At 33.5% G+C, this 27,320-nt stretch overlaps 6 protein-coding genes across 8 annotated transcripts in view; 2 read left to right on the top strand and 4 right to left on the bottom strand.

Moving 5' to 3' along the window:
- Positions 1 to 1,677, bottom strand: part of dlp (dally-like) — a 73,889-nt gene extending 72,212 nt beyond the window's left edge. The window contains exon 1 of the mRNA XM_053745893.1: positions 1,290 to 1,677. Within this exon, the coding sequence (XP_053601868.1) occupies positions 1,290 to 1,506 (217 nt within the window). The 5' untranslated portion in view covers positions 1,507 to 1,677. The remainder of the gene's footprint in view (positions 1 to 1,289) is intronic.
- Positions 1,678 to 1,912: 235 nt separating this feature from the next.
- On the top strand, positions 1,913 to 7,263 carry Gs1l (GS1-like). The gene is made up of 4 exons (XM_053745286.1): positions 1,913 to 2,264; positions 2,527 to 2,745; positions 4,809 to 5,041; positions 5,151 to 7,263. The coding sequence occupies exons 1-4, from the start codon at positions 2,150 to 2,152 to the stop codon at positions 5,325 to 5,327; spliced, it is 744 nt and encodes a 247-aa protein (XP_053601261.1). The 5' UTR covers positions 1,913 to 2,149; the 3' UTR covers positions 5,328 to 7,263.
- A 668-nt stretch (positions 7,264 to 7,931) lies between these two features.
- ND-B8 (NADH dehydrogenase (ubiquinone) B8 subunit) lies at positions 7,932 to 10,087 on the bottom strand. The gene is made up of 3 exons (XM_053745287.2): positions 9,884 to 10,087; positions 9,694 to 9,800; positions 7,932 to 8,067 (listed from the first exon to the last, which is right to left on the bottom strand). The coding sequence occupies exons 1-3, from the start codon at positions 9,961 to 9,963 to the stop codon at positions 7,985 to 7,987; spliced, it is 270 nt and encodes an 89-aa protein (XP_053601262.1). The 5' UTR covers positions 9,964 to 10,087; the 3' UTR covers positions 7,932 to 7,984.
- Positions 10,088 to 11,273: 1,186 nt separating this feature from the next.
- SCCRO (Squamous cell carcinoma-related oncogene) lies at positions 11,274 to 15,257 on the bottom strand. Its single transcript, XM_053744888.1, has 3 exons — positions 14,958 to 15,257; positions 14,212 to 14,811; positions 11,274 to 13,099 (listed from the first exon to the last, which is right to left on the bottom strand). Exons 1-3 carry the CDS (start codon positions 14,958 to 14,960, stop codon positions 12,905 to 12,907), a joined length of 798 nt encoding a protein of 265 aa, XP_053600863.1. The 5' UTR covers positions 14,961 to 15,257; the 3' UTR covers positions 11,274 to 12,904.
- A 231-nt stretch (positions 15,258 to 15,488) lies between these two features.
- GluRS-m (Glutamyl-tRNA synthetase, mitochondrial) lies at positions 15,489 to 19,756 on the top strand. Its single transcript, XM_053744887.1, has 6 exons — positions 15,489 to 15,954; positions 16,435 to 16,630; positions 16,776 to 16,990; positions 17,495 to 17,610; positions 18,180 to 18,289; positions 19,222 to 19,756. Exons 1-6 carry the CDS (start codon positions 15,617 to 15,619, stop codon positions 19,753 to 19,755), a joined length of 1,509 nt encoding a protein of 502 aa, XP_053600862.1. The 5' UTR covers positions 15,489 to 15,616; the 3' UTR covers position 19,756.
- Positions 19,757 to 24,386: 4,630 nt separating this feature from the next.
- Positions 24,387 to 27,320, bottom strand: part of LOC128669782 (uncharacterized protein) — a 116,187-nt gene continuing 113,253 nt past the window's right edge. For all 3 annotated transcript variants that reach the window (XM_053744882.2, XM_053744883.2, XM_053744884.2), the window contains 2 exons: positions 26,554 to 26,691; positions 24,387 to 25,983 (listed from right to left, as the gene is read on the bottom strand). In XM_053744882.2, the coding sequence (XP_053600857.1) occupies positions 25,705 to 25,983; positions 26,554 to 26,691 (417 nt within the window). In that variant the 3' untranslated portion in view covers positions 24,387 to 25,704. The remainder of the gene's footprint in view (positions 25,984 to 26,553; positions 26,692 to 27,320) is intronic.

The following is a 27,320-nucleotide window of genomic DNA, read 5'->3' as shown; positions in this document are numbered from 1 at the left end:
TATGTTTTCTTGTCAATGTAGTCGTATTCACAGTACAAATTACTATTAATACCTCATTGAACAGTTTCATAAATCAGAATAAGTGTCTGATCTCCACATCCAAACGCAGTAAACCTTCTGTGCGGGTGGGTATATCGCCCACGCTTGTCTCGTCACACCATTGCCTGCCTGTACTGTGCTTTTCAAACAAGTTTTCCGACATTGAGATTATGGTATTATACCTACCTAATAATAGGTAAAATAACTCAACTTATGTATATTTTATTCCATGGAGCTATTTTCTTATGTGCAAAATATTATTGCATGTTAAGAAAAAAACACGTCTTATGTTTGGCAATAGTAACATACGCGTTTCACAATTCCGCCTACTGTAGCAACTACACCTACACATCTTTTAAGAAATGTTTATTTTGATAGTAAACATTGTTTCTAATAAACTAACTTCATCCAATATTGTAAATGAAAGGTCGAACATTGCAATTTCCTTTTCACACCTACAGTTTAAAATATTTTCGCTCAAGGGCATACCTGCGGATGGCTGAAGGTGATTAAGGAACTGTTTAGTTTACTGATTATATTATTTTTTCACACATTGTCAAGGCGATTGCGAGTTAGTGTGAATTTCAGACAGGTATTATTAAAATCAACCCCACTTAAAGCTCTTACTTAGTAACCAAAATTATTTATGTATGACATTGATATAGAAAACGTTCGTTTTAAAAAATATTGTCAGTTTATTCTTCAACAATAATTTAAAATATCATATGCTAACACAGAGTACTATAGGTACTACTGCTATTTTTCGGCTATTGTAGCTTCTGGTTGGCGCACTTATCTGGGCGCTAGAAGTTATACAGCTAAATAATAATTGTTAAGGGTTTGGATAGGTAAAGATACTCCATATTACTAATTTAAAATACATCATCATAGTTTATTGGGTTTACTTATTGTTTTCATTTAGTAAATATGAAACTATTCAAGGCCGCAAAATTAAATTTTAAGCATGGTAATTTTTGTAGCAAAACAATGTCAATAAGGTAGGATTTGGAGACCCACTCATGTTCACTTTAGTAAAGTTACACTCATGGTAATAAATATCGACTACATTACATTGCAAATACTCAATTCACATGTCATAAATTTAACACTTTGGTCACCTGAGTAAATATTTCGGTATGTATTGTTTTTTTTTATCACATGCTTTTCGATGGTCGAAATCAGTTTGTAAATCGTGCACTATCATTTATTTATCATTATCGCATCAGAACAAAGTGAATAATTATTCTCACCTGAGTTTGGCTCCTTCACCAACTCCAGCCTGGTCAGTCCTTTTTTGTTAAACTCGTCTCTCACTGCAGAACAGGATGCATTTGACTCTGCAGCCAATGCGAACGAAACAAAACTCCCGGCAAGTAATAAATACAATATTTGGCTACCCATTCTTAATCCAAAAATCGATTTTTTGTTAAGCGACAGTTTACCACAACAACACCGTTTCACAGCCATGTTCTATAAATTATCAATATACACACACTTTTAACGTTTCATATAAGTGTTAAACTAAATCAATTTTAATTGAAACTCAATAAGCGGTAATTTATTTGATATGCCATATGCACGATCCACTACGATTCAACTGCGATCCATGATAGTCGCGGCCCGACTGCGCTTGTCGTACCGTAGTTCAGCTTGTCTGAACGGAATGAATCTCTAGTGTTGCTAGAAATGAAAACATTACTGCTTTACGGAAAATCTTTAAAAAAGGGCGATCAATATAATTACTTACCCACATATATCCTTACAGTTTTGATAGCATTTTATTTTCTTTTTTCTTCTCTTGATTCTTTATATCTATTTTGTTCATTTCATTCACTCATTTAAATGCTTGTTTGAAAGATCTTGCCAACTTGACACTCTAAGACAGATTTGATTCGATTGACAATTGGTTATTTTGTGATGTGTGTCTGTTTCTGTTGTGTTTTATTTTTTAATGCAAATTTTATCAGAAATTTTATTTTACACAAAAAATTGTTACTGTGAATACATTATTTCTAACTTATAATAATTTAAGTGTTAAGTTACCAAGTGAATCCTAGTTTAAGTGGTAATTTGTTGTGCAGTGAGTTTTATATAACAAACCGGCTTAAACATGAGGATTTATTTGTTGAAAACCCTTTCAAATGTTGTTGGAAGAAGGTGCTATTCTGCTGCTAATTACAAGAAGGTCACCCACTGTATATTTGATATGGACGGGCTACTGCTTGGTGAGCACGGGTCGACTGACCTTTGTTATTGTGTCCAATGTTAACGGTTATATTTACATGCCTACTTATATAATACGACAAAATTTATTAAAGAAATTTGTTTCGGTTCCTCTCGGCTATTTTAAACATGGAAATAAATACTTCAATTTAGAATATGTTTTGGTTGGCTCTTCAGTGAGCTATTGTTAAATTATGTCAATTCATTGTTTATGCCTATTCAATTAATTAAATAAAATATTTTTTTTAATTCTTTCAATTTCAGATACGGAACAAGTGTACAAGAAGATGATCACACAGATATGTGCCAAATATGGTCATGAATATACTACAGAGCTGATGATGAAGGTCCTTGGAGGCACTGAGCAGAGGCTGTCCGAGATTCTGTGCAAAGATCTGCAGCTGCCGATAACTCCTAAGGAGTTTAGGGATCAACTTTTGGATTTGGGTGACACTATGTTAGCGGGAACACCACTGCTGGACGGTAAGCAGATTCGTAACAAAATTAGATGTAAAAATAATGACTCATTCTACTTTAGAGTTCAGTAGGAAAATAGTAAAAAATTGAGAAAAATTGAGTCATATTTATGACAACTCCAATTTTTACTGTTTGCCTATAGAACTATAAACTCAGTGTTCATCTGAACACACCATATGTTTTCCTTATTATGGCCCCTACTCTCTCTGTACTCCTTACATAAGGAAGGCCCCCTGGCCTTCCTTGTTAAGAGATGATGGTAAGCTCCCAGGCTTACCATCATCTCTTAATGCGATCCACTTTACGACCTAAACTGAACTGCATCGAAAATTCGTACTACGGACTTAATTTTTTGTATGAATGTGATTCACTTTAGGTTCCTAAATTGAACTGAGTTGCATTGGAATCGTTCTGTGAAAGTTGATGGTAGGCCTACTGTGCCCTAGATGGACATTACTGGACCTAGCTTCTTACCAAATGGTAACACATGGTAATAAATATTACCATTGTATAATCCCATCCTGGCAACCTAATAACTAACTAACTAATAATAATAATTACTTTATTCACTAAAGAAAACAGTACAATAATTGACAGAATGATTTTAGAAGATAGATTTACAATTTATAAGTTAGTTGGACCGTGGACTCTGCACTAAGCGCTTCATATTTTAAATAAATAGCAAATTGTACTCTATTCTATAATTGCTCATTTTAAATTGTAACTTTTGCCCCCACATCAGGTCCATTTAGTGGCAAAATGATAATGCTACCAAAGTATTGGTGACCGCTTTTTTGTATATTATAATGTTTGATCAATTATGATATATGATAAACATATAAGCTCAGCACAAATAGGATACCTATCAGATAGCTTGTAAAAAAGATAAAGCAATGCACATTTTTCAGTATTTGTTTTGAATTGTCTATATCTTATCTATTACATATTGTACCTATTTGATGCTTAAATAGAAATAAAAGTGTTAATGTTGAGTACAGTTAACAACACATCAACCTACCAAATTAACGGCAAACTAACCCCTGTAGCCACAGCAATAAGACCCAGACAAGGTACTAATATATGGTCTACAGTCGGATCATGCAGGCTTCATGAACTTCATTTTCAATATTAATTTCTGCATTTGTGATCACGCATCTGTAGCGTTGTAGACGCGCTGAGGCCATGCGGCGATGGATAGACCAAGACAATTTCCAAAACTGATATTTCATTTATTACCTGTCGCTTATTTTTATTAGACTATTAATGTGTCCCACCTTTGCCCAGCATGCCTCCTATTGCATTATGCATAAATCTCTGTCGAGCCTGTTGCCACCCCTGCAGGAAACCATCAACATCGTCGCGTCATCTCTTTCGCGGTCATTTTCATACACAAAGCTATCTCCCCCCATCGATAGATAGCGTATAGGATTTCTTATCCTTCAATAGGTTATTGGGACATTAAAACTGTTAAGTAAACTAGTAGGCCAAAACTGGCGATAGATAAGGTATTGGGATCGGCCGTAAGCCATCTACCTGTTATTGTTCAATAAAAACAAATCAGAACCAATATTACAACCTTAGCACGCGATCAGAGTTATGTAATACATACGTAATACATTGTCTAAATCGCTGCCACAGTTCTGTGATCACTACATACGAGTAGTATAAAGCAAAGTCTCCCTCTCCTTGTCTGTTTCTAAGCTTTCTTCATTTAAACCACGCAAGGGATTTTGATTGTTACTTAGACATACATAAAACACCCCATGCGAAGCCTTGCAAATTTTTTATACGCCCATATGAGACGCCCTTTTGAAACCAGTGCCCTGGGCTGCCCAACCTCTTCCGCCGCTACTGCACGAAGTTTTCACGGACATTTTACGTCCATCTAATAATAACGGTGATTTATTTGTGTTAAAATTCTTAGTCTATTTATATTTTGACAGCAATGGAATTTGTTTTAGAATAAGAATTGTAACGAAAATGTTTCGTGCGTTCAAGTGTGACAGAGAGTCACGCACACAATACTTTAAGAGATCCCTAATGTAAATAAGGAATATATTTCATTACAGGTGCGGAAAGATTAATACGTCATCTGCACAAAACTAAAGTCCCGTTCGCACTAGCGACGTCATCAAGCGAACGCTCGGTGAAGACCAAGGTGCGCGCGCACGCGGAGCTGTTCTCATACTTCCACCACAAGGTGATGGGGAGTTCCGACGACGCTGTCAAGTTCGGGAAGCCCCATCCGGACGTATTCCTGGTGGCCGCCTCCAGGTTTCCTGACAAACCTGACCCTTCAAAGGTGAAATTGATACTGCAATTTGTAGACAGATAACTAGACTTCATGTTTTTCGTTCTACTCTAGGATTAAAAGGTTAAAATATTGTTTGTAATAATTTATATTTTTCCAGTGTTTAGTATTTGAAGACTCGCCGCACGGCGTAACGGCAGGCAACGCCGCGGGCATGCAAACAGTCATGGTGCCCGACACCCACCTCGACAAGCGGCTGACAACCCACGCGACCATAGTGTTGCCAACATTAGCCAAATTCCAACCGGAACTGTTCGGGTTGCCAGCTTTCCAGTGATAATAGTAGCGTAGTTAGTTGGTAAGCCTATTGTGTTTTAATTTTCAAGCGAGCAGATACGTATTTTTTATTTTTCGTTCGATCTACATCTGTTTTTTAGCTCATTATTTATTTTGTTACATACTTTCAATAATAAAATTACAAAAAATACATTAATTATAACAAAGTTATTAAAGGCAATAGGCGTTCTATTTAATTGTCCGCAGTTTGTTGTATAAATATGCTAGTCTGAATGTAAACTGTTGTCTATATTTATATATTGGGGAAAAAATTGTAATACTCGGAATTAGAGCAATTTCCAAGTGAATCAGAACGTTATATTGTGTTTCCGAACCTGTTTTATTTGGATAACATGTATACTATTTTGATATACTTTATATTTATTTCATATCTTACCCTCAGTTGCACTAGTCTACTTTGTCGTAAACTCACGCCGATTAGATAAAACTTTGTGTTGTGTGCAAGTTAAAGTCAACGTCAAAAATTACTGGTGCAACTGAATCTTTAGTTAACATTGTAACGTCCGAAACTACTGTGTACTATCGAATATGTGAACGAGAATCAACGTACAGTTAACAGCACATCATGTTGAAATGATGAAACTGCATGAAACTCTATGGCGCGGTAATAGCGATGAATTTAGGTAGTAGGTTCATGTGCTGTTGACTGTATAATGCGTAGTTTATATTAAGGGCGGAACTTGTAATGGTTAGAAGGAACGATGGAAGGTGAAGTAAAGCTGTGACCGAGTGGTACCCGAGTAATGGAAAACGGAGCGTAGGACATCCGACACCTAGATGGGTCGATAATGTAAAAGAAATTGCTGACAACAACTGGATAATGATGGCCCAGGACGGAGATGGTTGGCGCAGACGGAAGGAGGCCTATTCCCAGCAGTGGGTCACATGGGGCTGCAGATGAGGAATGTCGCACGCAAGAAAAATATCGCACATTGATTTCGCGATGTTCGGCGAAGTTTTGACTGATAGTGTGTTTATATGTAGGTATGTGTGGCATAAGGTCATAATAATAAATAAATAAATAAATTAAGACAAATCACACAGATTGAGCTAGCCCCAAAGTAAGTTAGAGACTTGTGTTATGGGATACTTGCTCAGGGATACTATATTTTATAACAAATAATAAACATATAGATAAACATCCAAGACTTTGAAGAAATGATCTTTTTCTGATTGGCCTGGAATCAGAAAAAGATCATTTTCCATCATGACCCGACCGGGGTTCGAACCCGGGACCTCTCGGTTCAGAGGCAAGCGCTTTACCACTGCGTCACCGCGGTCATTAATAATTTAAAAAAATAATATTACAGGTAAAAGAAATAAAAACCAAAATAACGTAAGTAGCCAAATGATGTCCCAGAAATTCCTTTTTTGGGCTTCAAAAATTAAAAACGCCAATTAAGTACATACATAATAATTTTAGTTTTTCATTCCATCGCACCGTTAGTTATCGTATACCGTCCAAACAGACGGTAGTTCTCAGAGCGTTTCGACGGCTGCGGCCGCGCCTTATCAAATTTTAACAAAGACAATTTATTTTACTGACTTTAAATGATTGAGTGGTAATATAAATTTTATGAATGATTGATTTTGGAAATGATTCCTTCCTCAAGAAACTTGACCGACGTAATGACAATGCGGCCGGAGCGGTCGAAACGCTCTAAGTACCACCCAGACGCGTAGTATACGCGCTACAATTCATTGGGTCTGCACCGGCCTTTAAAACGACAGAATAAATCGTTCTCCATTGGGTAGGCACGCTGCCCGTTTGCCTACTCAATATTTTTATTGCATACAATAAAGTTGACATGGCCTAATTCCATAGAAAAAAAACTGCCAGTAGTTTTTTTAGAAGTTTACTAATTGTTATTGTTTTACAGTGTTGTAGTAGATTTAAATAAATTATTACTTCTTAACGTTTCTCTTTTCTTTAATATATGCGTATCCCAACTAATATAATATTATAAATGCGAAAGCTTGTTTGTTACCTCTTCACGCATTATCTACTGGATCGATTGTTATGAAATTTGGTACACGGGTAGAAAATAACCTGGAATAACCCAGGGCACTTTTAATCCTGAAATTCCCACGGGAGCGAAGCAGCGGGGCGCAGCTAGTTCCTTATAGTTAAGGTTGTGGATGTCGTCATTATGTGTAATGAAACACACAATAGCTTAATTGGTGATATTTATAAGTGGATGCCTTCTCCATTTCACACACTAGCTGATAGCGCTTCGCACTAGTTCTCTCAAAATATTTTCTTTTCCCAGAAGCCGAAATCATACATTTGTCACATGAGTTTACTAATCAGTAGATTAGTAAACTCAAGTGACAAATGTAGGTTTGAACTGTGGACCTTGTTTGATTTACATCGTATGCCAGCTATACATAATCGCCATACAGTTCGCCGAACTTTGGCGGATACAGCATACGAGTACATTGCTGGGTTTTTATTGCGACAAATAAAACCTCTCATGCAAACAATGCAGTTTGTGCATTCGCAAAAGCATCATTCAGAGTTGGGCGAAATTTTATAGCTTGCATTAAAGGACAACCAACCGCTTCACAATGGGATTGAAACTAGTTGTAAGATCTAAATGCTATGTATTTACATAATAAACAATAAAGAGTGCTATTTCACTTGGCGAGTTTCTTGATGGTGTCCAAAACCTCAGATGCCGGAAGGTTAGTGAGTGGCTGGCTCCGTTCCACTCCTCTTTCTGGAATGACAATGGTACAATATTTAAAATGATTTGGCAATGTTACTCACAAGTATAAGTGTTTGAAAGGAGCATGATTTGCCAAAATCACCAATTAACTAGTGACTTGTCCTGGCTTCGACTATAATAAATTATACATATAAAACTTCCCTCATACATACTTACATATCTATTGGTGAAAACCATACGAAAATATGTTTAATAGTGTTTGAGTTTATCATATTCATACAGATACGTAATAGGGTGATGAGTTCTATAATATGGAAGGATGGCAAGTCCCACAGACACTATACATAGAATGAAATTCTCTAATTTTAAACAATTTTCAATGATCAACAATCAGTTGTCCAACCGAATACTTATTGCCCAAACGAAAAGCTGTATAAATTACATAATTCTATTTTTGTATAATATTTGTAAACTAAACATTTTATGGCATATGATGGGACACAAATGTATTGTATAAACTGTATTTTAAGGTGATCTAGTTCAACATATAATTTCCATCTATTGTGTAGGCTGTTCTATAGTTACCTAAATTATAACTATGCTAAATAAATTCTAAACAAAATTTTAATGACAACAAACAAGACCATAAATACTTCCCAAAATAAAGTAAAAGCATACAAAAATAAAAGAGTAAATAAATCATCACCATTATGTACACCATAATTTGAAAATTATATTTCGGTTTTATTTCAATATGAAAATTATTTGACGAGGGATTTGATACTAAGCAAAACTTGATCCTTTGACATTTCACTCAGAGGAATGAAGACTTCATGCCCTCTATCTGAAATAAAAATACTACCTATAATACCAAAGAGGTATATTATCTAGTTTCTTGTTGATGTCGATGGAAAGATTGCCTTCAACAAGACTTGAAGAAACTAGGCAAGAAAACAATACCGCCGATATATAAAAGACAGCATTCTGACACGATAGGGACCAACACTGTTTAAACAAGTTTCTTTTGGCATTACTTTTCAGCAATAGTTGTTCCGAAATGCCAGTAGTTTGTAGCTTTTTGAGAAATTACTTTATTATATAATATAAAATTTGATGTGAAAAAGTGCCTGTGAAGGTTTAATTTCTGAATAAATCATTTGAGCAAAATGGAAGAAATATGTGGAGGAGGCCAAGACCCATAATAGTAGAGAGCTGCAGAAATTAAGAAAATTAACTAGTTTTTTAGAGGCTTACAGAACTTGGATTTATTCCTAATTTCTTCTAAAAAGTCTGGCACAAACCTAACTTACAAAAATTTGGAAATACATCTGAGTTTTTGAGAATCCACTGGGAAAATACTTTTTGCACATTCACATATTTATATACATTGATATATTTTATTCAATATTATTTTGAGAACAATCTTGTCAGTGGAGTTCAGCCTTTGGTTAGACCTCCAGGTATGACTCTTACTTTCTCCTTTCCTTTTCGCTTTGGCTCCTATTAGGTTTTTAATTAGATTATCATTTCTATAAACAAAAAATAATCAGAATCGAATCCCATGGGAGAACATCTTGTTTATTCTGTAAATTTCAAAAATACGCTGAAATAGGGTGTTATGGATTGGTACATTAGAAAAGATTGTTGTAGTAATTTATTGATTGAATTTGGACTTACCGTAGCGAGCCCATACGACCGGTTGCACGCCACTACATTCACGGATCAGTATTGGGAAGTGAGGATTATCCTTTTTGATATTTACATAGCAAGTTTGAATAAATTCCCTGAAATCATTAACTTACCATTAGCTTTTGTAATATTTCTTATGTGAAGGTTAGAATACTGTTTATGTAATCAAATATTTTACCTTACGCCTTCTGATTGTCTATTTGTCTGGCATAAATGAATTCTTATTTCTTTTAGCGCTCCACCCAATCGAACTGACATTGTGTTTTTCTTTTATAAACAAGCAAATCTGGAAAATCAAATGTGAATTTGAGAATTCGTAAATAGAATTCGACTCGACAATCGGCTTTTGACAGCATTCAATCAATATCAAACCTAAGACTACTGATAACAACTACCAGATGGCGCGTTTTGTTGAAAATCCTTGAGTTACGTTATGTGACGCGTTGGTGGGTGACATATTTTTACTAGGCGTGTAGGTAGTAATATAAACTTACCTGAGTCTATAATCAATCATATTCTTTATTTTGTATATATATATATATATATAATATCATAGAAGATGAATATATTTTGAAGAAAAATAAAGATTATTATTATAATATTTATGTATATTTTTCTCCTCTTGAGAGGGTAATATAAGCAACTAACGCGGGCCTTAGCCAAGCGATAGGAGTAAGAATCTAAAAAGAAAACCCAGCAGAAATTATTATTATTTTGAATAATGTCTGAATTTTTATTTTTTTATTTTTCCCTTAAATGTTCTTCCATGTAGCATGCATTATGGAATTTTTGTATAACTTTTTTAGATATCTGAAAATTATAGAGTTTCTAGAAAACTAGATTGTAGTGTACCTACTAAATAGATTACTAAATAAGTTAACAAGGTTTGGGAACGATTTATTTCTTAATATCTTTTTATTCAAAAATGAACCTCCAAAACGTTTGATTGTGATTATTCGAGTGCGTAAACTGAGCGTGTAATATTGATGGTATATGTCAACAGTCATAATAAGCGCTCACACTCGGATACATTTTAGTCCAAATGAGTATTCTACCTTGTATAGGGATAAATTTTGAATTTCGATGTCTCAAACAACGAAATAATCAACACTTTGACAGTTCATGCATAGTGTTGCCACTTAAATCAAATACAATAATAAAAAATAAAAAAAAAATAGGCGTCACCGCTAACTAGCTACTTTGCAGGTCTACAAAGCTGACATCATAAACGACAACGTACGAGTAGGCAACATCATTAATATTTTTACGTCTATTACAAGTAGCTTTATTTCTCCTCGCCTTGGTTTACCTATAACTCGCGGGCGAAGCTAGTAAATTGTATAACTACATAAAAACTCAAAAAATAACTTTATATTTATATTAAACTTAAAAAAAAAAACTTTAAAGCTCCAAAATTATTTTTCAGGTTTTTGTTGTCTTGTAAACTATAAATCTAACAGGTTCCGAACCCTAAATGTGCAATTTATATCGATTTCCCTTGATCGACATTTACAATAAGCAACTCCTCCATTCCTAGACCAGCTTCGAAGGTAATAAAAACACGAACATTTAATTAACAATTTATTGTAATTTAATACTCAATACATCAATTTCATCTTTTGTACATTAAAATCTAAGTACCAAACAGTAATTATGATTCAATGTTATTACTAAAAGCACTTTCTATAAACATCAATTGAAAAATACTTGATGCGAATGTTAAAAAATTAAAATAAAATCACCACTTTAGTGTATTAAGCCTGATTAGCTTTAAAAAATATGTTAATGTTTTTTTTATGTGGATTTTAGAAGTAAGAAGCTTCTGCCAAGATGAATTTGTTCTATTTGATGGGTTTTCGTATAGAAAACGTCCGTAACACTAATATTATTATTAATCGGTAATCACAGGTCACGCTTAGTTCCATATGTTGTCACATTTTATTAGTCGTGTGTTGTACAAGGCATCTCACATTCTAATAGAGGTAATTTATGTTTTTAAATAATTTCAACAGTCCTTCATAAAAAAATTGCAAATGAATTATGCAAACATTTAAAAAATAAAATTGCACTAAACGACCCAATAGCACTGCAGCCATAAAAACTGTACCAGATGAAAATAATTGATGTATTATTTAAAAAAAAAAACGCCAGATATTTATGGGACATTGCGAAAATTTTTATCCATTTGCATTTTATGACATTAAACTAAGTAACAGCACTTTTAATCAAAGCTTAAGAGCTGACGAAAAAACAGAAGAAAAAAAAATCTAAGCTTTAACACTAAAACCGTAATATCATAATGTGTATATACATATTTACATCTTAATTTTATACTTTTACGATGTACTATTCTATAACGTAAGAGAACCTTGTTGAAAATTCGAAAAACATTTAAAATATCTTATACATCTTTAATAGGAAAAGATATTTTCCTCCAAGTATACCCTAAAAAGGTAATAAAGGGAAATTGAATCAACAAGTATCTACACGAAAATTTTACCTAACGGACGAAACTTTTGAGAGCACTATACAGTAGAGTAAACAAGACCATACCACGGAATCTGTAAGTTTCTGTGCCAAATTAAATTGGAATTTATCTGGAATTATAGTGTCAGTCATCTATAGCCCTATGCTAATTTGATAGGAAATTCCTTTTTTCAGAATTAGACCTAGGTACAAAGGTTGTTTGCATGTTACACCTTATTTCCATCTATAAAACAAATGCAGTAAATAAAAATTTTCCATTCAAACTTAAAAGTTTCGATTAAGTCAAATGTTGATCAAAATATCATAAAATTAAATGTGCACTTGATTTATATCTCCACAAGAATTAACTAGATTTACGTAATAACGCACATTTTATGCTAGTAACATTGTTATCTGTGTAGATTTGTTTTAAACTTCAGATTCCGCAATACAAATTAGTGAATAACCACTATGGTCACTTCACTGTTTAGACTAATCATAATTTGAAAGAATTCAAAAGAGTTCTGTGAATTAGTCAGCTGCACAACTCAAACACAATTACGATGGCAAGCCACTCAACTGTACACAGCTTCAGACCATAGAGCACAAAGCGAGAGAGGATCAATATGATGCATGCTTTAAGTCCTGTGGCATGTGTCTCGTCACAGTATTCAACATCAATAATTGAGTCTTCCAATCTCGCTTCATACTGATGGTAGCTATTGAGTATCAGCTAGCCGGATGCCGGTTCTAGTGCTTTGACCCCATCCGCGGTGAGACCTTGTTTCTGACACCATTCAACGAAGTCATCAATGAGGACCGGCCATGCCCCTTCAGCGTCATAATTGCTCATACCATCATCTATTTGTGTTGCAAAGTCTAACAGGAGATTCCATGTGTCTTTAGGTATGGAACGCTTGTGGTTGTCCTGAAATTAAATAAATAAATATATTGGGACAAATCACACAGATTGAGCTAGTCCCAGAGTAAGTTCGAGACTTGTGTTATGGGATACTAACTCAACGATACTATATTTTATAATAAATACATATATAAATAAACATCCAAGACCCGGGCCAATCAGGAAAAGATCTTTTTCCATCATGACCCGACCGGGGATCAAACCCGGGACCTCTCGGTTCAGTGGCCTGAACTTACCACTGAGCCACCGAGGTTGTCAAATAGATTAGATTTAATAGATTTTTAGATAGAGTTAAGTTTAAAGTCACTTTAAAGTGATTGACTATTGAACTTTCAACACAGTCTGTATAGAGGCATCAGGCTGCAAAAATCTGCAATTCTATAGATAGAAGAAAAATCCAACAACAATATTAAAGTATTAGCCACTGTTTACTAATAAGTAAATAATATTAAAATTATGTCAGAGATAAGATAATTGGCTGTAACACAGTAGCAGTTTAGGTATTCAACTAATGACACTGATTAATATATATTTAGTAATAAGTAGCAGTAGATTCATACATTATATTCCACAGTAAGTATAGCTTATAGATTACAATACTGTTAAAATATTTAATGATATTGATATAGTATCACATCTTTGTCCCTTAAGGTGTAGAATGAACCAAGAGTTGTGAAGCTTGAAGGTTACATTTAGATAAAAATATAAAATATAAATAAAACATAAAATGAACAAGTGAATAATCAATAACACTAAATAACAACTACATATTAAGTGACTGGGTGATGAATCAAATATGCCTTGAGTCATTATTTTAGTCAGCTTCCGCAGAGAAATCATTTTTGTAATTATTGGAAATATACAGAAAAATAACCTTTAATTTTCTGGAGATCAATTTTAAATTTTAATATAAGAAAAGTACATGTTACAAACATAGAGCAAATAAATCACAATTCTCTGAAAACCAAAACTCTGTTTACTATTGCCAACTCTTCACCTCTCATTACAATATGTACAACAAAGAATTGTTGACAATATTGAACTCAATTCAAAATGATTGTTGAATTATTAATACTATATGTATGGTCACATGACCTTTATAATTAAACAATACTGACCGTGAGAAACTTGCACCAGGCATCAAGAAACTTAAACCTCCCACGGAGCACTATATTCCAATATGCTATTGCCATGTCCAATTCCAATCCTTTCTGACCAGGATTTTTAGCATAATTAAACGTGAACTGATAAAAATCTTTGAATTTGTTCACATCTTTTATTTCAGTTTCCAAAGTTGGTAGTTTTGCTTTTAATTTTTCTATGCTATCAACCCCCAGTTCTAGAAGACCAGTATTAAACTCGTCTTTTGAAAACTCACACTGCACTGCTGCCTTACATTTCCATGCTATTATCAAAACTAAAATAGATTCAGGGCTAAGATTAAGGTCTTCAAGGAACTTCATAACTCCATCTACTGTGATTTTATCAACTTCATGCTGATCTCTATATTTTGTGAACAGTTGTTCTAACTTTTTTCTATCCACTGACGACTTCACGGGGTCTTTGTAATATGCTTCAGGGTTTTGAAAATAGTTGTCGCTCGCCAAGTCCAGTTTCCAGTCATTCTGGGATAAACAGTATATGGCTGTCATCTCGCTGGTCTGCGTAAATGCGACGAACTTTTTTACTTTGTCCCGCTGTGACGATTTTAATTTATTCTGTAACAAAACGCAAGAACGTCATAACCTAGGAAAAATGCATAGCTGTCAGTTTTATTGGTAAATTTTCTAAAATGATTAATCAAATATCACAACCTCCTAATTATTATCATTAAGAAAATTATCTTATTGTCACATTTACTCACCATTTTCGATGGATTATTATTAATTTCTAATGACTTTCACTGTTATTTCGACATCGGAACCAAAGTGAAATAACAATCACAGACAATGTAGACTATTTTTGGCAAATGTTGCCAAGCCCAAAATGTATGTTTAACCACAGACAATGTTTAAGGGTGAACGGTGATCCACTTCACCACGTACAAGTAAAAAACCGAGCCATAGCTTGCGCGTTAGCTAGCAATATAGCTTCATGCCGAAACAGATCAAACGAACAAGATTTATTCAAATCGAAGCAAATATATTTTACTTTAAAAATGGCAATATCGATACATCGATACTAAACCATATATGAAATAGAAAGTTTTGTTTAGAAATTAAATAGGTACTAAAGTTTGAATTACAAAGATTGATTGAAATATTGATGTCATACATAAACTGATGATCAAATTCTACAGTCTATAAAAACATAGTGGTATTTTTACGCAGATAGTAATATTTTTTTATGAGATAATAAATAATCTTGCGAAAATAATATTGACATTGTATGTCTGTTTTCTGAACAAAAACGTCAACAGACAACAGCTGATTTTCTAACCTCAAATTCGTCAAAACAATTTAATTAGAAATTATTATACAAATGTTTTTATCACTATAAATAAATGCATATGTATTTTATAAAATGAGATCTAAAATCATTAATCGTCGTATTTTTTCCGCAACGAACAATCCATGCCGAAATCTATATAATACACCTCGAGTAAGATTCGCTCCGAGTCCGACTGGTTATTTACATCTCGGAGGCCTGAGGACAGCTTTATACAACTATTTGTTTGCTAAATCTCGTCAAGGATCCTTCGTGTTACGTATTGAGGATACTGATCAAAAACGAAAGGTAGCGGGCGCTGTAGAATTATTAATAAAGGATTTGAAATGGGCTGGGATCGAGTTAGATGAAGGTCCTGGAATGGAGGGAAAATACGGGCCTTATGTGCAAAGTGAGAGATTGCAGATTTACAAGTAAGTTATGAAGAGTTTGTTTAGCTTGTTAAGCTTTTTTCTCTGGTGAATTTAATTATTTACAGTAAACTTATGTAAATTAAAATTCTTATTGAGTGTGTTATTGCTAACAATGGTGTCAGGTTTAATTCAAATCGCCTTAAAACATCTGCCATAACCTTTACGAATATCACTAGGTACCTAGCTCACAGCAGTAGTCAGTATCACACAAACTCACAATCTATCAGTGTGCAAGTTTTTCATACTATGTTTTCTCTCTATGAAAACCACTGTGTCAGATTGTTATAGAAACTTATGTGGCGTGAGTAGAATTTTATCCTGGGACCTTTTAATCTCAAGCAAGCATTTAAACACTGACTACCTCTCTGTTTAAATGAAAATGTAGGTATTTGTTTTTTTTTCATATTAATAGATTAATTTTCATACTGCTTACTCAAGCAATTTATATGTTGAAGAGACGACAGGTTTTCGTTATTTCAGAGAACACATAAACAAATTATTAGACAACGAGTCAGCCTACCGCTGCTTTTGCACAGAACGGAGGCTGAACATGCTGAGAAGAGATGCAATGAAACATCAGAGAGTGCCAAAGTATGACAACCGCTGTAGGAACCTTACTGAGCTCGAAGTTAAGGAAAAGATCAAAAATGGGATTCCATATTGTATAAGATTTAAGGTAAAATTCATACCAAGCTTTTGTTTTCACTATTTTATCTATTTTCTATATATATCTTTTTGTTTAATAAATGACTATTATTTTTATATTACATATACTTGAGGAAGCTTACGAACATCTAGTCAGAATTTTAAAATTTTTACAGTTGTCATCAGACTGTCAGTCATTCGAGGATATGATCTTTGGCGGGATAGCCTACGACGTGTCCATGAACGAAGGGGACCCGGTCCTCATGAAAAGCGACGGCTACCCTACGTACCACTTCGCGAATGTAGTTGATGATCATTTGATGGAAATCACACATGTATTGAGAGGTGTAGAGTGGCAGATTTCTACTACAAAACATTTACTGATTTACAGGTAATTTGTTATGCCGACTCAAAGAGTGTCGGCATAGTTTAGCGAGATTCATTCACTCAGACTGTTGCCGACGCGAATGTACATACATTGTGTTGTTTGTATGAGAGCTTGTTAGTAAAACCAGCAATGTGTCGATACCGACAAAATTGGCGAACTCTTTGCCTATAGTGTATAGCCGGCATGAGAGTTTTGCATCGCTGGTCTTCCGATGAATAGGACCTTCCTAGTTAATCCTAACTAATATTATAAATGCGAAAGTATATCATGAAATTTCGCATACATATAGTTTGAAGTACGGAGAAGAACATAGGGTAACTTTCATCTCTTTCATTCCGGAAAAATAACTTCTCGCGTGGGAATACACGCGGGTGAAACCGCGGGCAAAAGCTAGTACATTATACTTACTTCTTCATAGTGTGTCGACTCGGCGAATCATATTAGTGAAGACCAATAAGACGTTATGTCATTGTATGGAGTCAATTTCAATAGCTACTCAATTAACAGGGCTTTCGGCTGGTCTCCACCGCAATTCGGCCATCTCCCACTTATCATCAACAGCGACGGGACCAAACTCAGCAAAAGACAGGGCGACGTTACTGTAGAGGATTACAAGAAAAAAGGTAAGTTGTTCATTTTGTTGTGCAATTTTTTTCTTCCTTCCTTAGTTTAAATTAAAGTATTTATACAAAACACCGAGTTCTAATACTGGCATATTAACAAAATAATATGCAAAGCGAATCTTTTTTATCGTAAACATTTAATGTAAATATGTATTGTAATAAATAATTAAGTTATGGAAACATTCAAGGAGTACCTTTAAAGTTGATTGGCCGAGCTATGCCCAGCTGCTATTGCTGCTGGGCAATACTTAATAGCATTCCCAAGGAGGGTTGGCGTCAGCAAGGCGGCGTAAAATCACAGCTAAGTCTTTAAAATTGTGAGGTTTATTTTTTACAATGACTACTCGCTTCTCAATCCGGCATGAAATACGATGCGAGAGAGAGAGAGAAGGAAGGAAAGAGATAAATATAAAAATTATAAATGCGAAAGTTGTATGGACCGATTGTTATGTAATTTGGTACACGGGTACAATATAACCTGGAATAACACATGGGGTTGGAATAACACGTGGGAAATTCCCACGGAAGCGAAGCCCCGGGGCGCAGCTAGTAATTAATTTACTGTGCAGGTACATTTCCCCTGGCGCTGGTGAATTATATAACCTTGTCTGGAGGTGGGTTTGAGCACGTGCCGGGAGCTGGCGTCACTCTCAAGACTATGGACGAGTTGGGGAGTGAGGTAAATGTACAGGGTTACTGGTATCAAACGCAAAATCTCCGAAAGACTACTTGGGTACATCAAAACAAATTTTATTCTACGACTTTTCGTGATTCGTAGTTTTTATTTCATATTAAAAGAAAATATTTGCGATTTTACACATCTTAACTCTATGTACAATAGCCAAGCATCGCGAGACAGTATGTCAGTAGCATTATGTAGTGGAATCGAACATACAGTTAACGTTTTATAGAAACGATATTAAAACTAAAAAAAGGAAATTTTTTGTATTTATTACGTTTAGCCAAAAGTCGTAGAACAAAAGATGTTAGTCTCTATGTACCTTCGCATTTGGAATGTTATGCGTTATATTCCTTTAACTCTGTATATTATATATAGTATTTAAAAATATTTTTTTATAAATATTTAACTTGCCGTGTTAGGCCCAGTTGTATCTTCGTAATTACATCATATTATATTAATAAACAAATAAATAATAGGGGAAGGATTTGGGTAATTTAATAATATAGTAAACATTACATTAAACCTGTTGGTTTGTTGGTAACAAAATGTTTCGTTACTGGCAACTATGTCATGTATAAAAAAAATAAAAAAATAAATAGTCTGTTTCGAAAAGCTAACGTGTTTTAATAGGATATGGGCGATATCCATAATTTCGGTTTTTTTACAGTGATATTTTAGTAAAAAACAGTCGAAAGTTATTGACTTTTCGTGTAAACATAGCTGTGAACTATATTCAAAGTATTCCGAAGTTGAAGTTGAAACGCAAATTCATTTCAAATTCGCCTAAATTACTATTACATACAGTTTGACAGAGTAAATTTACTAAAGTAAAATTCTAAAAATGTAATTAAATAAATTTAATATCTAGCAATTTAATGTTAATTAATTACATGACATATTTCTATCTTTATTCATTTTTTACATTTCAGTTTCAAATCAATAAGATCTTATCGCACCCCAGCCGGCTAAACCCTGACCTTTTGCAAGAATGCAATAGATTAGAAATTAAAAGACAGTTAAAAGAACCCCATTTGTCTCAGATATTAGTTAACAAGGTCCAAAAACTAGTTAAAGAGAAATTCCCGAACGAAAACATGAATATAAGTGACGACCACGTGAGGAATGTATTAAATTGGGCCACAGCACGTGTGTCGAATATAGATGAACTGGTATCAACAAAATTTGGTTTCCTATGGATTTTGCCATCGAGTAAAATAGATCTGGATAAAGAATTATTAGAAAAACTATTGAAGAATCTGGAGAACTTTGAAAAGTTTGAACAGGATCTATTGAAGAATAATCTTAGGGAGTTTTCAGTCAACAATAATGTTAAGTTCCCTGTGCTGATGAAGATGTTGAGAGGAGTGTTAAGTGGACTTGGTGAAGGGCCGGGAGTGGCTGAAATGATGCATTTGTTAGGCAAGGTACAGTCGCTCGAGAGAATAAAGGCGGTTTTGAGGTAAACTGTGATTTTATTAAAATATTTCTATTTTTTAATTGCGTAGCGTTTAGTTACACATAAATTTACCCATATTACATCTAAATTGAAGAAAAAAAATGCTATGTTTCTTTTACACCTTAGTGTTAAATGTCTTTTTTAGAAATAATGGTTGATCCACTTTCAGAGGACGCCTTAAACCTCATTTTTCAATTAATGTCATTTTGCGGGATGGAATAAAATGTACGTAAGTAAAAAATTAGGATTCTCAAGACGTAAATGTTATGTAAAAACAAATAACACATTATGAGTAACAGTATAATTTATTGAATTTCCAAATATAAATACCGAGAGAAAATATTCAATCAGATTATATTAATATCAACCGACCCGCAGATCGTCATCGTAATTATTAGATAAATTATATAAATACAGTTAGGTATATCAACAACATTCTAAAAATCATTATACGATAATATAGTGAGAAAATTTTGTGGTAAGTACCTACAAAGTTTATCACATTGTATATAAACAAATGTTGTCTGTGAAATATGTTTAAACAGCGAAACAAACGGTTCCAAATACACAGAACGTACATACATAGAGTAATAAATAATTATAAATAGATCCATATTAACATTAAAATCGAATTAAATATTGTTATATTCATTATGAAATTTACTGCATAACTTTTTTGAAATAATTGTAAAAAAAAAACAATGAAAGATCGACAGAGAGTTAAAATGAAAGTTTACTAAAATTTTCTCCCTATGTTACAAATATTTAAGGTATCTAAAACTTATTTACGGTTGCACATCAGGAATGTTTTATTTTTCTAAAGATAAGAGCACCCATACATACATTTAATTATTCCTCTATATTACCATCATATAATTATATTTCCAGTATATAATAGTAGGAGCGATCCAAAATTCAAGATTTATTTTACAACATAACTTTGAGTAATTTTTCTTTGGCTTAATTATTTTGTTTTTACGAAATAGCATCAACATCGAATGATATTGGTCTTATCACAACTTTAGGCCCCAATGAAAAATATCCAATAGTTTTTTTTCACACTCATCATTCACTCAATGATTGAGCTGAAACATCCGTTGCACAAATCTATTGAAGGGATAATTAATAACAATACAATAAAAGTTTCGGAAAACGACCAGATTAAAAATACAAATCCATAGTGGCCTATCATATAATATATATTTTTTGAAACCATAGACAAAATTAATTATTCATTACTTGTTTAATAAATCAATGCTCAAAACATAGTTATTAATGTATAAATAACTTTTGTTATCGAGAGACAAATTTAAAATGTCAATTCGATAAAAATTAGGTACTTTAGATATTGTGCCACGTACATTCAGCGACTTCATAAAAGATTATTAAAGTTAAATGATGTGCAACCTTTATTATATAGCTCTATGTAAAATGTTATAAATTATGAGAATTTCATTTGTTAACTGAGTAAAGAGTTAAATTGCACGAAATACTGCTTACGTTAAAAAAATCATTGAGCAAAACCTAGTGAAATTAAGTATATATCACCAATTAAACATAGTCATATAATATTCTCTCATAAGTTATACTATAAGTACAATAGTTCAAGGATATATTTATTTGAATATGTTAAAAAAAATCTAGATTCAGCAAAATAATATTTGAATTGACCATAATATATTAAACAAAAAAAATTTAAACACCCCATAAAAAATTAAAACCATTCCCATATAAAATAGTTCAGTTGGTAAATAAGGATCGACAGATTGCCGTCACGTATGAGAAACTTCATTAATATAATATAGATATATATTTAAATATATAATGTGTATATTATATTAATCAAGTTTCTCATACGTGACGGCAAATATAATATTTGAAATTCACAACGTCTGTCAGGAACATACATTTCATTGTGATATATCGAGTAAAACAAAGTTTTATCGTAGGTAGGATCGGAATCACATGAGAAATATTCGATGATTTACTTTGTTAAATGATTAAAAAACATGTGGCATTCAATTATTACTACCTATTTATTAAATTTCCGAAAGTTGATATTATAACAAAAACACAACTATTATTAACAATTTTTTGTTACAAAACATAGTATATACATTGATATTTATTGGATTTTTCTGTTCCAACCTACAACATTGTTTATTCAACGAAATTTCATTTAAAACAAAAAAAAACCGAATTGATGTGAATTTTTTCTTTTAAATTCCAAAATCTGACGTAATTAAATGTCTAATCGATGTTATTGCTTAATAGAAATCGTAATACAAATAAATAGATAGCATTATAAATAACGACTTAACATATTGATATGATTACATTTACGAGGAAAATATTAGAATACAACAATCGATTAATTAATTGTCTCCCAGCTTTAAACATTTCACGACTGCTTTATAATATTGGTTGGTTTTATGGGGGCGCTACTTTTGGTTTAGACATATTTTTCTTTACTTTTCCATTTTTTTTTAATTTACTGTACCTAATAACTCCATTGCTTTTCCGGTTTTAAATCTAGAATAGAAACATTTCAATCATAGAAACTACCTCACCAAATCTAGATTGCTTGTAAAATACTAATTGGCAAAAAAGTCCTGATGATAAACAGCATTCTCAAAAAACTGTTAGTATTCTCATAAAAAAAATAGCTTTATTTAATATTTTTTTCAGGGTTAATAATATTTTACATGTAACACTGTAAAAAAAAAAAAAAACATTGGCCGATTTTTCTTTTTTCGTATACATTACATCCCGGGTCTCAATAGAGAGAGCTACATTAGGTAATAGCATACGTTTGATATTTGAAAATGAAAAGCTGAAAGACTCCTGTACTTATAGTACTATTAATTAAGTGACTAAATTAATGTATACTCGAAAATGTCTTATTTAAATAACCACTATAACAATACAAACGATTTAAAAATAGTCGAACACACTTATATTATGTTAATTACATAAACAAGTTGCACAAATGTTGATTGAAATACGATTCACAAAAATTTTAACGTAGAGAAAATTAAATTGTACTTTATGGTTTCAATATAATATTCATAAATATGGATTATGGTGGCATATATGAATTATTTTCTTTGATTTATATATTATTAATACAGTACTAGATCATCTAAGGCATTAACTTGCCGTTTTTTACCGGCGGAAATTGGATTTTACTACACTATTATCATTTAACCTTCAAATTATCCTAATATAAATATAATTTTAGACATACGCGTAAAATAGAGTGATAACTCGGTAGAGATATAGTTATAAAAACATCTATAAGGCAGACACTTGAGAAGCAGCTGCATTAACCGTAGCTATATATGAAAATAATATGTATCATAAACAAAAACACAAAGGAAAATTTTAATTTTGTTGTTTTAATACAGATTATATAACTCGGTCGATGCAGCCACTGCTTTCAACTAGAGTTATTAAAATATAACAAAATTAGAGATCACAATTGTATAGTCCATTACATCGAAACACACACATACAATTAAACGATCGTGACGAAATTGCTTGTAGGTATTTAGAATACGAGTATCGTGATTAAGACATATGTAAATGATATTAATCAAATCGAAGAAATAAAAAGTTTCCAATATCCGTATTAATTTATAAGTATTATGAGTAAATATGTCCCAAAATATTTTATGGAACGTGATATAATAGTTTTAACTCTTCTTTGATATATAGTTTTAATGTTTATTAATTTTTGTATTCAATACGACGCGTACAGGTAACTAAAAGTCGTTACAAACTAGATTAAAATATTATTTCGATTTTGAGTTCCATCGCATGAGAATAACTGTTATCAGTTGTTTTTTTACACAAATAAATCCATTTTCGATATATTAGTTTTTATTGCTATATGTAATATAAACTACATCACTAAGAATCTTTCGAAACCTACACTGTCCTGTCTCTAGTGCTATGTGACATTTTTAAAACTCTTGGTTATAGTAAATATATTTGACGACCTCGGTGGGGCAGTGGTGAAGTGCTTGCCTCTGAACCGAGAGGTCCTGGGTTCGATTCCCGATCGGGTCATGATGAAAAATGGTCTTTTTCTGATTGGCCCGGGTCTTGGATGTTTATCTATATGTGTATTTGTTATAAAATATAGTATCGTTGAGTCAGTATCCTATGGGACACAAGTCTCGAACTTAAAAGTACTTTGCGGCTAGCTCAATCTGTGTGATTTGTCCTAATATATTTATTTATATATATATATGGGATAAATATGACTATCCTTCAAATCGAATGCAATAATCGTCTGTAGCGCTTATTTAGCTTATCTCATTCGCACACATTATGTGTGACGGAGATAGGAAAGTCGCCCATTTCAGTCGCACTTCCTTCGTGACTGCGTGCCACGTAGTGGACGCCTAAAAGATAACCATAACTTTCTATGTGCAGACGTCATTACGTCGGTATATTAAATCGTATTATATATTTTATCCATATCTTTCTACGTGTTTATGTACTGTTGTGGTGCATCTATTTTCTCTATGAAGTTTTGGTAATATTTGAATAATATGGTATAATAATGTATCCTATTATGATTTGAAAGGGACAAAAATATATTTTTTAAAGGTAAATTACTCTACCGCAGATAAATTACAATAGGTAATCAAGGATTTTAAAATCTACCTGTCGATTAAACGTAACTCTAATTACAATAACACGTTATGTCATCATAATGTTAATGTATCGTTAATACTGTGATGTTGTCCTGGCTTTCTATAATATTCAGTCTATATATATATAAAGTTTTTTTTTTGCAGCTATATATATACTCGTTGTAACGTAATGTGTAGGTCTGTAGGTAGTACTAATAAAGAAAGTCGTCTGAAAGGCAATTTTGGCAGCTTCACGATTCTAAATAAAACAATCTCAAATCCTGGCAACCCTTACCGAATTTTATGTAAAACATGTCGTTGACGGAGATACTTTTTACTTTTGTTTTTGTAGGTTATATATGTACATTACATATTAAATTTTAGTCATCACACCTTATGAAGTATATTATTTAAAATTATATATATTGAACCATTTCCTACATATATTTCGTATTTTTAAAGGTGTAAATTGGATCACATTTTATATTGTAGGTTAACTTTAGCATTTTTTACAAAATTAACAGAGTTAAATGATTTTAGGCAAATGCTGTTCATAAATATAGACATTTTGCTAATAAATTCGTCGGTCCCTGATTACAATAATATTTCGCTTGTTAAAAATAAAATGTTATCGACAAAATTTATGGGAAGATTTTTTTTTTTCAAAAAAACTTATTAGCTTTGTAGTCGACAAAATATATTGTGAAGGAAAATAGTTGACAGAGGTAGAAGCTTCGATGTTTCAAGAAAAAAGTTAGCATACATTAAAATTTGAATACACATGAGTATTAAATATATACATCAAAAAGGTTTTAGATGTTATATTGAGTATCTTTAGACCATTACCACTAAACTCAATTATATTATTTTGCTATAGAGGTTCATATATAATATAGTATTCATAAATATTCAATAGTATAATTGAGATCGGTGAGTCCGTATAAGTAGTTAAACATTCATATCAGTCTTCTTACATACTAACTCTTGGTAGAAAACCGTTCCATACTTTTTTTTATCAGCTTCAGCCATACTTTGATTTTTAAAAGAACAGGCAAATAAAAATATAATACTCAGGACCAATGATGAAATCCATTGACATCGACTAATTAACACATTCATAAGGCGGCCATTTTAGAGATAGTTCGAACACAGATAATCTAGAGAATATTCGGCCGTTACGCATAAAACTGGTAGCTGGCCGGTATTAAGATAATATTACATCACAAAAAAGTTTAAAGTCTACAAATAGGAAAGACCGCCCGTCGCATTTTTTTTTAACCGTGGCCATCCCCTTCGGAGCGGCCTCGCCGTCGTCACTGAAGGTCTTTGACCGCTTGCAGGATCCTCTTGACGTGGCCTACCTTGGTCACTCCGAGGTCGCGGAGATCTCGTCGAGCTAAGGAGAGTAACTCCCGTCCTGTGACGTCATGTTTAGCGAATGCGTCGGCGTACTCTCCCAGTTGTAGTGACTCAAGCCAACTTTGGACTTCTTTAACGCCCCAGCCTTTGACTTGTGCTGCTGTGGTCGATGGCCCTTCAGAAACACTCCTTCGACCCCTCAGCCAACGCCCTGCGCCTCCCTTTTTCTGTACCTATTGAGGGTTTGAAATCTGGTCAGGGTCGAACTAAGGATGTCTAGGTGTAGGGCAGCAAAGGGTGGATCAAAAATACAGACGGATACCGTCCAGTGAGAGTCTACGGTACGCTTTACGGGTCCTCAAGAGAGACTGGGGCGTGAGGGGGGTAAAAATTGTGTTAGTTATGTGACAGTATAAAAATTAATCAGTGATAATGTGCTAGATGCTAAGGCGACATTGTTATCAAAGTGTAAATGTTCTTATGTCAATTAAGTGCCAGTGTAACGTAGAATAGTGATTTTTTTAAAGCATTTAAATTCAATCAATCTTGCAAGTCGGTGCCACTTTTTGCGTCTGATTGAGCTGAAGTTTTGCATGCAAATCGGGAGGATAATGCAAAAAGTGAACCGAAAACTTGAATAAGCAATCTCATGTTGACCTAACATATCATTGAATTTGATGCAGCGCCTGCTGACATTTACGCACAAAGACTATTGGACTTATCGGTCTCCTTCTAGAGTAAATTAAAATATTCAATCTTATTAAATATGTGTCCAGTAAAGCAACATAACCACCAGTATTCACCTCATCAGCATGCAGATACGCGTGCCCCTCGTGTATGGAGACGCGGGCGAGGTGCGCGCGCACGCCGGCCGCGGCCCCCCCCGCCTGCCCCGCGCCGCCCACCGCACCGCTTTCCACCAGCTCGTGGCAACTCTCCACCTGCAACACGTCCGTTGATCGCGTCAAATGTGTGAAATTACGAAGAACTTCTTCCACCCTAGTACATTTCCTATATAGTGTTACGGAGATTTTCTACGGTCGCAGCATAATCATTCATCCATCATTTCATTCTTCAACTGCGGCACGAGTAATGATTTTCAGTCAGCATCCTGTATTTATTCTGTGTAGCTAGAATTGTCTTGTGAGTTATTCACCTCTCTCTCTCTCGTCTTCAGAGCGTTTTCCCAGATCCACATACTGACCGAGAATCGATCGAAGCGGTGAAGAAAACCTTTGAACATTTTATTCTCCGTTTCGCACGGTTTTCAGCATCCCTAATATAGTTGTATACCATAGTATCATAGATCGAAGGAGTGTTTCTGAAGGGCCAAATTCAAATTCAAATTCAAAATTCTTTATTCAATTTAGGATGATATACATCACTTATTGACGTCAAAAATTACTTAAACTAAGTCTACCGCCGGCTTCCAAAGCGCAGGTGAAGAAGAAGCGGCGCAACAAACTTCACCGCAGCCTTTTCTCCAAGGACGTCAATTAACAAATATAGGTCTTATACATATATTAAAAATTAGGAGGACGAATTTATCCATCGACCACAGCAGCACAAG

Source organism: Plodia interpunctella, chromosome 5 (assembly GCF_027563975.2).
Source record: "Plodia interpunctella isolate USDA-ARS_2022_Savannah chromosome 5, ilPloInte3.2, whole genome shotgun sequence".
NCBI classification, from domain to species: domain Eukaryota; kingdom Metazoa; phylum Arthropoda; class Insecta; order Lepidoptera; family Pyralidae; genus Plodia; species Plodia interpunctella.
Note: the sequence above shows the minus strand (reverse complement) of the source record. Positions and strands in the feature narration are given on the sequence as shown.